A 13,212-nucleotide genomic window follows, 5' to 3' on the forward strand; every position below is an offset into this window, starting at 1 on the left:
TGGATAATTGATGCGAATAGACATGAGTGCTGGTGTTGGTGGTGTATAAAAAAAATGTAAAATTCTAATAGTCAAAGTGATCAATAAATTGGTATCTATACATGATAGAGAGACTGTTTTAAGACAATAGGTGCTAGAAGAATAAATTAGGATCCGCGTTCTTTAGGATTTAAATTTAGGGTTTTGATTAGTACATATCATTTACATTCAACTGTGATATCAAAAACGTGTGCAGACTTATCATCAGTTATAAGAAAAACATTTCGGACACTAAAATTTCAACCCTTTCGATTACATGTTGGATGATTTAATCTTAACTGTTAAACGAATCTCTGATGACATTCTTTGACATGAACACCTACCACTAAAACTCTGTTTAGAGATTTCCATATGAGCCGCGCCGTGAGAAAACCAACATAGTGCGTTTTCGACCAGCATGGATCCTGACCAGACTGCAGCAGGCTGGTCTGGATCCATGCTGGTCGCAAATGCACTATGATGGCTTCTCATGGTGTGGCTCATATAGAGTTTAGTCTGAAATATTAAAAAGACATTCTTTGTAAGCATAGAACACAACCGAACAAATGAAAACCTACTCGGTTTGATTGATTTAGTTCGTTAGAGATAACGAAATTTTCAAAATGCCCATTTTTGCGAAAGACGTACACATTCGCTGGTAGAGAAGGAAGCATTTATTGGATTATCATGTGCTTCATTCAGGTATTTTTTGTGATTCTTATCTACTCGGTCACATTGAAATTTGATAAATGAACTTAAGTAAACAAGGAAGGGTTTCCGTTATCATTTGAGATGTAGCGCCGTTCGCAGTCGATGACACTGGATATTTAAAATGAGGTTAGCATTATTCAAATCCTAAATTGTTTAATATATTTTATTACTTTTGTCACAAAGCAGTTTTATTACATGCATTTCAGTGACCTTTTTTTAAAAAGCTAATCTCCACTTCATTAACATTAACTCTTTCGTAATAATCAACACGTGATATTAGACGATGTTTTACATATTGTTTTACTGTAACAGTTCAGAGTTTTTCTAGCTAGCAATTTCAAGATATGTTATTTTTTTTTCTCTATGTATGTTACGGTAGCAAGCAGTACAAGTCTAGAGTAGTTGTGTCTTGGAAACTGTAATAGAAATTGTCAGTTTTCTTTCTCGTTGTATACTCCTGTTCTTTATACAGAGTTTCTGCAAAGTTTTAACGTACGTTTAAATTTTTATTCAAGATATAACAACATTGTTTTGAATAAAGAGGAATTTACATGCCTACCTGCGTATCATATGGCTTTTCTAAACCCAAGCGGCAGCGGGGAATGATTGGGAATATAGGAATCAGGCTCTGCCGACATTTCGTTTGAATACGCATAACTCTTATACAGGCTAGGATACGGTCAAAATATATGTACATATTAAATTGATTTCAGATGTGCCTAGTGCTGATTTTGGTAACATAACCAGACATTTCAGCTTTAATGTAGTAAATATTTTACAATTGTCATTCATATGATAATAGATACCCCACACGCTCATTTGTATTTTATTATAAATATGAGCCGCGCCATGAGTAAACCAACATAGTGCGTTTGCGACCAGAATGGATCCAGACCAGCCTGCGCACCAGGATCCATGCTGTTCGCTAACGGTTTTTCTAATTGCAAAGGCTTTGAAAGCGAACAGTATGAATCCTGACCAGACTGCGCGAATGCGCAGGCTGGTTTGGATCCATGCTGGACGCAAACACACTGTGTTGGTTTTCTCATGGTGCGGCTCAATTATTTTCCATGAAAAACAATCTGCTCAAATGTTGATGATTTCATACGGGTCTGTCTCATCATTGTAAGTTATTAAATACTATTACAATTCATGGATACCATATTAACAGATTTGGAAACGCTAGTAAAGAAATTTTAGCCATCTTAAACAAATTTTAATATATGATACTTAATCAAGTTTTGCAACCATATGAAGTTCACAGTTCATGTAATCACATATATTTGCATCGTAACATTAACACTATTTAACGCTCATTTGTATTTTATTATAAATATGAGCCGCGCCATGAGTAAACCAACATAGTGCGTTTGCGACCAGAATGGATCCAGACCAGCCTGCGCACCAGGATCCATGCTGTTCGCTAACGGTTTTTCTAATTGCAAAGGCTTTGAAAGCGAACAGTATCTACAAGATGATGGGAAATATAAAGGGAAAATGATAATATATTCACAATAAATTTTAGCTGAACATCAAAAGGTGTTGCGTTTTTAAAGTGCTTCTGAACTCGGTGGAACAAAGCTCTTGAATACTGCTTTCGAATGAAAGAAACAGACAGTAACATGTAATGAAATTGTAGTTTTTCAAATGTAAAATTTAAAAGACTACTACATGAAAAACAACGTCTTATACTAATGGGAGACGTTCTTAACTACTTTTATACCACTATGTATGGCGCACCATTTGGGTCGAAAGTTTCCAGGTACCACAGTCATTAAAAAATTATACCTGCAGGTATAAATATATACCTGCGGGTATAAATTGGAAACGTACCTGCAGGTATAAAAATTGTACACGCGGGTATAATTTTATACCCTATAATTTTATACCTGTATGTATAATTTTTATACCCGCGGGTATAATTTTAAACCTGCAGGTATGATATTATACCCGCAGGTACAAAATTATACCCGCGGGTATAAAAATTATACCTACGGGTATAAAAATTGTACCTGCGGGTATAATTGTATACCCGTAGGTATAATTTTACACCCGTAGGTATAATTTTTATACCCGCAGGTATAATTTTGTACCCGCGGGTACAATACTTATACTGCGGGTACATTTTTTATACCTGCAGGTATAATTTTGTACCCGCAGGTATAATTTTATACCAGCAGGTATACTTTTATACCCGCGGGTATAATTTTGTACCCGCGGGTACAATTTTACGGCGTTAGATTTCACTTTCTAGCGCAAATTACGATGAGCCAGTCTAAAATGGTACAAGGAAATTCATTGATGCAAGCATCAAAGACGCCGCCAAGTGTTGTGTCTGAAGTACTTTTTTTGCAATAAGAGAAATCACGTAATTATTAGTTTGGTTAGTCTGGTTACAAATTATCAACATTAGCACATAATACAATGACATAGACATTGCGAGTAGGTGGTCCCTTTACATACAAAATTAAAGTAATTATTTCACCAACTAAGGTCAGCACCTGTGAAAAGTTCTTATATACAGGAGTATGTGTATGAAGTTTCACAGAAATGCAGTTTGTTGGGAAATGAGGAAATGTTGAAAGATAATTGTTTCAAAGTTGTGGTTCACAGAAACCATTATTTTTATTATCATATAATGTAATGAGTGTTTTCTATTCACTGATGAAGTTTCATGGTCCTTAGTCACCTACATTATAGATTCAGAATGCAGATTATACAGTTTCCGTTGCCAAAACAACCAAAAATTTTGTTCAAGAAAAGAATGATATAACATGAATAATCTCTATATTGCCCCTATTCACAAAGCAAATGTCATGAATCTTTCTTATATACTTTTGGAATATCATAGAATTCATTTTTTTTGGACCAACGGTAAACGGATTTTCATCTAATATTACAAGAAACTTAGCAAGCAGTGAATATCTGTAAATAATAAGTATATGACACATAAGTAAAAAAAAGTCAAAGGTTAGAATCAAGATGAGTTTATAAAATATTTAGAAATATTCTGACCAGTTGTACATGTGGTCACAATTGGGAAACTCTATGCTTCAAAGTAAAGGTAACCATAACAATTATATAGATATACAACTGTAAAATGAATCTGCAAAAATGTGCACATTCTGACATTACAGTACTGTAATCAACAAAGAAAATAAGACAAAAGATTAAAAATAAGTTAACATATATATGCTTAATGATTCCTTTATTTAATTTCTAATACGTCTTTTCAAGGAATTTTATGCAGGTAAAGTGTAATTTTCCGTATTTTTATTTTTTGATATTCTCTTCGAAGTTTACTGAAAGGTTATTGTAAAATGCATGAACGCTCCCTTGTCCGCAATTCACGCGTTGCAGTATGGTATATCTGCGGTGTGTTCTATTTATAGAAAATTAGATAGGTAAGTAGGTCATGCTAAGGCCAGAAATAGAAAACTTGACTTACAGGGTAACCTCCCTTATCAATAAATCGGATCAACATTTTGACGAAATTGTAAATAAAAAATATTTTCTGCTCTACAAATTAGGAGAGGAAAGACAGATAACATTGTTTTATATCACATAATAAATTGCATTACATACATCTCTTATGTTTTCTTTTTGCCATTTTTTTTTTGTTTATTCACTAAGATCTATCGTTCAATATCGAGGGTCCTTTTACAAACTATTCACTGTGTTCAGTTTATCATTCCGAAACTATTCATTACCATCTTTACAGGGTCCAAAATAAAAGTGTATCCCATATACTCGACACCGCCATTCAGTTAAAACATACCCTGTAAATTATCTATTACATCAGATACACCAGGTAAAAAGTGAGTTTTTATTACTAGTAAATCATCAAAACTAAGATTTAGTCCACTGTCTTTCCCGAAACTGATTATTTTTATCCCCGGACACGTCGTAGGTTTTTCGATTATTCCCTATTGAGCTGAGCTATCAACGAAAAGTCAAGCGTATACCATATGGGTGTCTGCATAAACGATGTAGGTATTTTGCACTTTTATGTATGCAACTTTTACATTTGCATTTTTGTTGTCTACCTGAGGGAAATACTGATTAAACAATGGCATAATAGTATCATTTTAAGACTAATGTAATGACTGTTGGATTATATGTGCGGTAAATGCTTTACTGAAGACAATAATAAAATGGCACGTTTGATTAATAAAAAAGAGCAAGTCTTTACCGGCTAAATAACGGTCAGCATTAAATCTCCCGCATTCCGTGTACGCTCGTATTGAATGTTCACAATTAAACCGCCTAACCTTTAGACAGTATATAGTGTACACTCAATACGTGATAGTCCGTTTGTTTTCAATTTTGAATGGCGAACATAAAGCTTATTTCGACGTTTTTGTTTTATGAACGACAAGTATTTTTTTTCTCGTTATTTTCGACGTTCTTGTTTCTCTGTGATTTATCTCTCTGAAAATAGATGAACGCTACATCAGGCATATGAATGAAAACATATACAGACAACTGATCAATACTATTTACCATGGATCAGATTTATTTTGTACGAACAGCTTAAATGCACAATATATCAGTAATAAAATAGCAATTCATCGCTTTAAGGGAGTAAAAATGAATGAAATGCAACAATACTGATTTAAAGAGTTACCCCGCTTGTGATTGTTTTGGTACGATGTTCAATACCATACGTGGCGGAGTTACATCCCTTAACTGGTTCTTGTTTTTACTGACTAATATTGATGATATTGTTCGATATTCATTTTTGTCCTTTTTTTGACAAATGCCCGCAAAATATATGTCTAATATTAAGCGAATATAAAAATAAAGTGTGCAATATACTAGAAATTGGGGATCTGCATCATGATAAAGAAAGTTCTTAAGTTATTCTGTGTGGGACTTTCCAAGTAAGACACAGAACGGTATTCATTTGACTGCGTTGCGTAGCGACCAGCTCGAAACAGCGTTGCGTTAGGTTTTCGGCTGATTTTTCTAAAACAAACCCGGATAATTCTATGAAAATCCACATTCTTTGTTTTAAGAGTTAGCGTTTTAAATAAGAAGTGTTTCAATAATTACTTGTTCCCGATAAGCCCTATATATGATGTGATATGCCGAAAATTGACAAAAATGGCCTTTCCCCGCCGGACTGTACAGAAGTGTTTGAATAAACGGCACAAATCTTAGCTAAACGGACCCATGTGCTAAGAAACTGAGATATTTGCACCCGTCTTTCCATTCAATTTATCATATAACGGATTCTTTAAATTCCTTTAAAACATACGTACAAGACCGGAAATTTATACAATCGGCCATATTTCACCATCTGTTCTGTGTAAAATTCACCGTTCAAACAACGTTGGAACCACTTGATCTGATAAAGCTATGGTCAGCGTGAGGTTACTGTAGACAAAGGTTGGTGATAATCCATCAGGAAATTGTTGAATTTTTTTTATTTTAAGTTAATTTTCCGCATACTGCTAGAGTAAATAATACTGCTTTGTTGAAGCGGACTGACAAATGCATATGCATTCAGAGTGGGAATTAGGAAGAAGACAGTTTTGAGATAGAAAGAGAACATTTCAACAGTACACTATCTGCAGGAAATAGTTCTTTTTCTTGGTATAAAGTGTATGGGAATTACCAGTGGTATAACTATGCTACCATATGTCTTTAACTCAATCTAAATACAGATTTAATTTTTTTTTAATTTTAAAGATAATTGCTTGTACTAAAATTTAGATTAGTAGTCGTGAAGTTGTTTCCGCTTTAAAAATGACTTTTCATCTAAAAGTAGATTAGGTCTGGCTACTAGTATTGAATGGATAATGAAAAAGATTTCTTTGCTTTAGTATCAGCATGCCCGTTTCCATTAATACCAATAACACTTGGAATCCAACATGTGTAAAACATAGTTTTGTCGGAAAAGCGCTCACGTTTTGTTCTTTTCTGTGCAATACTTTGTTAAAATTTCATTCAAGAATAATAGCAAGAAATATCTTTACATAAGCGATACATGTTATATTATTTTTGGCATAAATATAGTCATTAGCATTATGAATTTATATTATAATGCGAAGCAACATTTAAAGAGTAGGATGGATCCGTGAAGTTTCTAAAATCAAATCTATGATTATTCTTCCATTTTCAGACGTTTTAAGAAATTTGGTCTGGATATTACAATTTTAATTAATACGGCAAATGGTATCATTAGAAACAGTTTCCGAAAAAAAAAAGAGTGTCTTGAAACGGTACAAAATTACTACCTTCAACGATAATGAATAACAGTTAGCAGAATGAGACATTAGCGAATAAAGAAAAAGTGGAGTGTGAACACTTAAGACGATAGATTTTCAAGGGGACCATCTCAAGATAATTTGATTATGTGCTGTAGGAAAAGCATGCATATAACAGTGATAAGCCCTGACACGATGTGGTGGGAAATATATATTTTGCTTCGTCTGTTCTTCCATCCGTCAGAGATAATTCGTGTTACACATATCGCCAAAGTATTCAACAACCGTCATAAATTTGTACAAGATTAGGGGTTGCGCACCCGAGTTTTAAGCACATCTGAGTATAGTGCTTAAAGTGACCCTATTGTGGTAACACTCTGTGCGTCATCCGTTTTCTTTCGTCATCACCCATCGTTACAGTTTAACACTCTAGATATTTGCCCAGCCATAATAAAACTTTGTTAACATTCTAGATTATGTTTTTTCCTACTGGATATATCATATAGATCTGGTTAGAGTGTTTGTCTTCATAAAATCTACATCAAGTTTGAAAGTGGATTATCTAAAGGCAGATGTCACTAGGTGAAGCTATTGAAAACATCTTTAACACACTAGAAACTATCATTTATATTCGAACTTTAAACCTGGTAAGAGTGTTTGTCTCTATAAAACCAAACATCATAAATAAAACATTCTTAACATATTAGATGCCAGATGTTCAACAGGAAATTTAGTTAGAACACTCCGTTTTAGAAATTGTAGAACAGATTTAAAATAGGGTTGTCTGGGATATAAAACTATGTCACTAGGCAATATCATAGAAAAACATTCTTAACACTCTTAACACCTATTTTCTACCTGGTGGTCAGATAGTTTATCTTTTTATTAAATCTGCGTCAACTTCAAAACTCGACATGGGTCAATAACTAGGCACACTTTAGTTCAGATGTCTTCGTCATTTTTCTTCTGTCATTGTTGTTATTGTTAAGTGTCGTGGAACAAAATACCTCAGTTCCGTATGCCAACAAGACAATTAACCAGTAAGTCTCTCCCCCCCCCCCCCCCCCTTTATGTTTTGGTTTGCCCTTTCTTTTCGCTTCCCTTTGTCGGTGTAGTAATGTGTATATATATTCGTTATGTGAGAGACATAATACTCTATTAAGAGATTAGTTTTAAAAGGGATACGTTCTCAGAACACAACCGTTCGTGTGAGATCTTTGAGGTAGTTCCGTTTGGATCTTTATAACAGAATTCATTACATCGTTTGCTTTTCCTTTCAGGATTTACTGGTTAATTGTCTTGTTGGCATACGGAACTGAGGTATTTTGTTCCACGACACTTAACAATAACAACAATGACAGAAGAAAAATGACGAAGACATCTGAACTAAAGTGTGAACTGTTGACCATCGGCTCAACAGAAGTGTGTGCCGACTGCAGTTATCGGAATTTAACAGAAGTACCAGAACATTTGCCAAACAATATTTCATGTCTGAACATGGTTGGGGATATTGTAATTTCTTTGCCTGGATCAACTTGGAAACATTATACTTCTCTACGAAAATTGTCATTGGCAAAAAACAACATAAAGCAACTTGAAGATCGAGATTTTGTCGGCTTGTCAAACCTTGAAATGCTCGATTTAAGTTTAAATAAAATACACTACCATGCGGTCCACAAACAAGCTTTTAAGCCTTTAAAGTCACTTAAGTATCTCGACCTTAAAACAAAACATTAATAAGTTTGACAAGAACGAAACATATCCACAGTCATTGCAATATTTACGAAATTTGGAAACATTGATGATTGACGGGCTGTATGATAAACAATTACCAAACATATCACGCCTATCAAAACTATATTTTTCAGGTCAATATGGCCGTTGTCGTATTCCTTATTTAACAAGCCTAATATTCGAAAACAACACTCAAATACAAAGTCTCTACCTTTCAAACTGTTCAATTATAACAATACAGCCGGGAATGTTTAAAGTTTTACCGGATATACAGGACCTAGATCTGTCCTGGAATACAAAGCTTGGCTTCACTAATATTACCAATGGTTTAAAATGTAACAACACTTTAAAGCGTCTTAAAAGACTGAATATGAACTCTGTCTATGACTACTACAAGTTTAACGGTTGTTCAGCTCTCGGAAAAGAGAATATTGCATATTTCAATGATACAGATCTTGAAGTATATTCCATAGCAGGAAATAATATTGTGCATGTAGAAGATGATGCTATACCTTACTTTCCAAAAACTTTAAAATATCTCTCTGTACAAGATAACATGTTAATGTACGGGAAATATGTCGACGAAATATTTGAAAGAGGCACATTCAGAAATCTTGTATATTTTGATACAAGCAAAATGTTCATTAGTCACACTCCTAACAACTTTATTCATAACAACACAAACCGGATTTTAAAGCTACTTACGGAATACCCTCAAACAGAAGACACTGACGTAAATTTAGAAATGTTTACGCGTTTTCAAGTAAAGGACTATTTTACAATTCTAGATGATCGTCTGCGAAAGTTGAACATAACCCCTTACGGTAACAACTCCCTGAATATATCAGAAAGAAAAAATAATATTGAATATCTAGATTTGTCAGAAAACATGCCAGGCATCGTTCAAGTGTCTTTAAAATTATTTGAGCATTCACCTGTTATAAAATTTCTAAATGTATCCAATAACTTTCTCGGCTATCAACTTTTAAATGGTATTTCCTTGTTTTATAAATATAAAAGTCTAAGAGTTTTAGATTTAAGCAGAAATAGTATCACACATTTGCTTGATGGAATATTTGAAAACCAAATACATCTCGAACAGTTATATCTTTCATTCAACAAAATAGCAAGTATGACTTTTTTGAAAGCTTTAAAGAATTTGCACTATCTTGATCTCAGCTATAATCAGATAATATCAATTCCCAGTGACGTAAGGTCATCAATGAACAACCTGATGTATTTTACAATTAAATTACCAAGTAACCCGCTTAACTGTACCTGTTATAATTTAGACTTTCTTCAATGGGTCAAAAAATTTAGGGTTAAATTTCAGAATATGCAAGAAACAAAATGCAAAAATGAGTATAGACTAAATTTAACACTTGACAAAGTAAACTATGATCAATTGCATTCGGAATGTTTGCCGCCGACATATTATATCCTTATTTCAGTTGTCAGTCTCTGCATTTTTGCTTTCCTTATCATTGTCTCTTGTGGTCTCATCTACAGGTTTAAATGCCATTGGAATTTGCGATATTTATTTTATATGACTAAATTCAAGTTAACGGGCGGTTACCAACCTATTGATGACAGGGAATACGATAAAGACGTTTTTGTTTCGTACGCAAATGAGGACCGGGGATTTGTACTTATTTACTCGATGTACAAATTTTAAAGGATAAAATAAGTATTTTGTCTTTATCTCGGCGCTGTAATTGTTGTTGTTGTTGTGACGTCAGCGAATGGCTACGGCGACAGCTGAAAATCTCAGAAAACCTCAGAAAATGTCTGATTACTCTTGTAAAGTGTATCAGATTTGAATACTGTCGAATGTGGTAGGTGTATTTTAGTGTTATTTCTTCACCACGCTCGCTAAATTGCGATCACCCTGTGTTCCGTGCGTATTTTCAGCGGACCCTGGGTTTTTGACGTTTCATTCCTGGTGTTTATTTTATATATATATAGGGAGTATTTTTTTGTAAAGATAGACTTTTATGGTCTTATTGATAAAATTTCAGACTCCTGTGCTTTAATAGAATAATAATCGCTCATGTTTGGTATTTACCAGTATTTTCACGAACATGAATCAGATCGCCAGTTTTCTATTTTATATAAATTAAAAGCATTGATACGCTTGAATTTTAAATATTTTTGGTATACACTAGTATTTTATGATAAATAATCAATTTAAATCACAAAAACATAATACATTGCTTTAATAAAATAAAAATCGCTCATGTTCGGTATTTACCAGTCATGTTCGTTTGCATAAAACAGATCGCCCGTATTGTATTATATATAATACCAATCATTGATGTGCTTGAATGTAGTACATTTTTGGTATGTACAATCATGTATTTTAATATTTACAATCATTTTAAACCAAAACACATAATATATTGCTTTAATCGAGTAATAATCTCTCATGTTTGGTATTTACCAGTCCGTTCACGTACATGAATCAGATCGCCAGTCATCTATTTCATATAAATTAAAAGCATTAATTTGCTTGAATTTTAAATATTTTTGGTATGCACTAGTTTTTTAGCATAAATAATCAATTTAAATCACAAAAACATAATATATTGCTTTAATAAAATAATAATCGTTCACGTTCGGTATTTGCCAGTCATGTCCGCGGACATGACTCATGTTCGGTGTTTAGACATACTGGAGAGCAGGTTGTATTTGGTGAAGTGGAGCTCAATTTTAGTATGAGTAGTACTTCCAGGTCACAGCAGTGTGATTTTGATGTGATTTTACAGTAAGAAAATGTACGTGACAAGAGAAATCTCTCTTAACAGATACATTACCCCTACTTTTCTATTCATTTTATATCGGTTTTATCAAAACTCTTTAAAATGAGGTAAGGATTTGTTCTCTGAAATGGGTCTAACTATGTTTGGTTATGTCAGTTTTATATAGAATATAAAAGGGAAATACAATTTAGGCATACAGACACTAAATAGAAAAATGGCGCGAAAAAAAAACTGGCATAATGGCGGATACAAATAGTTCTCAGTTGGTTTTTTTTTTTTTTTTTGCTCTGTAGAGCTATTTTCCTTATTTTCTTTGCATTTTTGTTTTGCTTAAATCACATGACAGATCTATGCTTGACATGTAGGTAGCATTTTCATAATGATATATCAAAGAAACTGCCTACAAAACATACGTCCGCCCACAATTAGAATACTGTAACAGCATATGGCATCCATGGCAGAAAAACTTAGCATGTGAGATAGAAAAGGTACAAAGAGCTGCAGCCAGATACGTTATGAATGATTACTCGTACCAAAGCAGCGTAACATCAATGCTTGAAATTCTTAAATGGCAGACATTAGAACAGAGAAGAATACATGCATCTTTAATTATGTTGTATAAAATATCACACAACCTCGTCTCTGTAGATCATAACCACCTGACAGCCTCTAGAAATTTAAACTTTATCATTCCATCTTCAAGGACAAAATATGATATGAACTCGTTTTTCCCCCGCACGATCAGATACTGGAACGCCTTGCCTTATAACATCAAGGACAGTGTGAACCTTCAGTGCTTCACATCTGACCTAGACTCGCATATGTACTAATGTCATCATTGTAATATGGTATCACCTTTAATTAATATATTTTTATTGTATTTGTATTTCGTGCCATTTATTTGATCTTGCTTATGTAACATTTTTCCTTTTTTGCAACCAATAATAAAAATCTTAAGTGATTGTTGCAGTGATTCAGGTATATGGCTATATATGCATTCTCAACAGATACGTTATTTTGCCTAGGACAAGTGTCTGCAGCTGAAAATCAATTATGATTTTGAAATTTCAGGCTTGTTGTCTCGTCAGCATGATGTTCCATTAAGAATCAGATAATGTGTATGTATGGCACTGGCCATCTGATAAGCTTGGAACCTGGTACATATGCGCATTAATGTTTAAAAGCAACTAATTAAGCCTAATAAGCGAATATTTAATCGATTGATCATTTACACCGTTTTGTGTACGCGTATCAAATACACCATTTACTATATCCCTCACTCGATCAAGGAAACTTGAAAGCGACATTTTATGATAACTGTACATGTTTTCAAGATTTCAAAATTTTATTTCAACTGACCTATGGTGGCCTCTGGATATAGACGATTATTTACAGGAAAATGTAACACCTGATTTCATTGGTCAGTGAATTTGGTGCATTCTGGTATTTTGTCCGAGGGTCATACTAATTCAATTGTCTTAAAGCTAAATAATATGTCTTTAAGTTAATTCAATTTAGTACGACCCAGGGTCATACTTATTGGAATATGTCCGACCCTGGGTCGTACTAAAGATGGCGGCTGTCATTGAGGGTCATACTAAATCGGAATTGTCTTAAAGCTTATTAGAATATGTCCGACCCAGGGTCATACTTATTGGAATATGTCCGACCCTGGGTCGTACTAAAGATGGCTGCTGTAATTGAGGGTCATACTAATTCGGAATTGTCTTAAAGCTAATTGGAATATGTCCGACCCAGGGTCATACTAATTGTAAATA

The 13,212-nt window shown here is 33.8% G+C and overlaps 1 protein-coding gene across 1 annotated transcript; it reads left to right on the forward strand.

Annotated features, from left to right (window-relative positions):
• The first annotated feature begins 815 nt into the window (after positions 1-815).
• On the forward strand, positions 816-12,113 carry LOC123553883 (toll-like receptor 4). The gene is made up of 2 exons (XM_053544846.1): positions 816-855; positions 8,222-12,113. The coding sequence occupies exon 2, from the start codon at positions 8,743-8,745 to the stop codon at positions 10,348-10,350; it is 1,608 nt and encodes a 535-aa protein (XP_053400821.1). The 5' UTR covers positions 816-855; positions 8,222-8,742; the 3' UTR covers positions 10,351-12,113.
• Positions 12,114-13,212: the final 1,099 nt, after the last annotated feature.

This window comes from Mercenaria mercenaria, chromosome 5 (genome assembly GCF_021730395.1).
Source record: "Mercenaria mercenaria strain notata chromosome 5, MADL_Memer_1, whole genome shotgun sequence".
NCBI lineage: Eukaryota > Metazoa > Mollusca > Bivalvia > Venerida > Veneridae > Mercenaria > Mercenaria mercenaria.

Coding starts and splice junctions, on each gene's coding strand:
- LOC123553883 (XM_053544846.1), top strand. CDS start 8,743: ATGATTGACGGGCTGTATGATAAACAATTACCAAACATATCACGCCTA.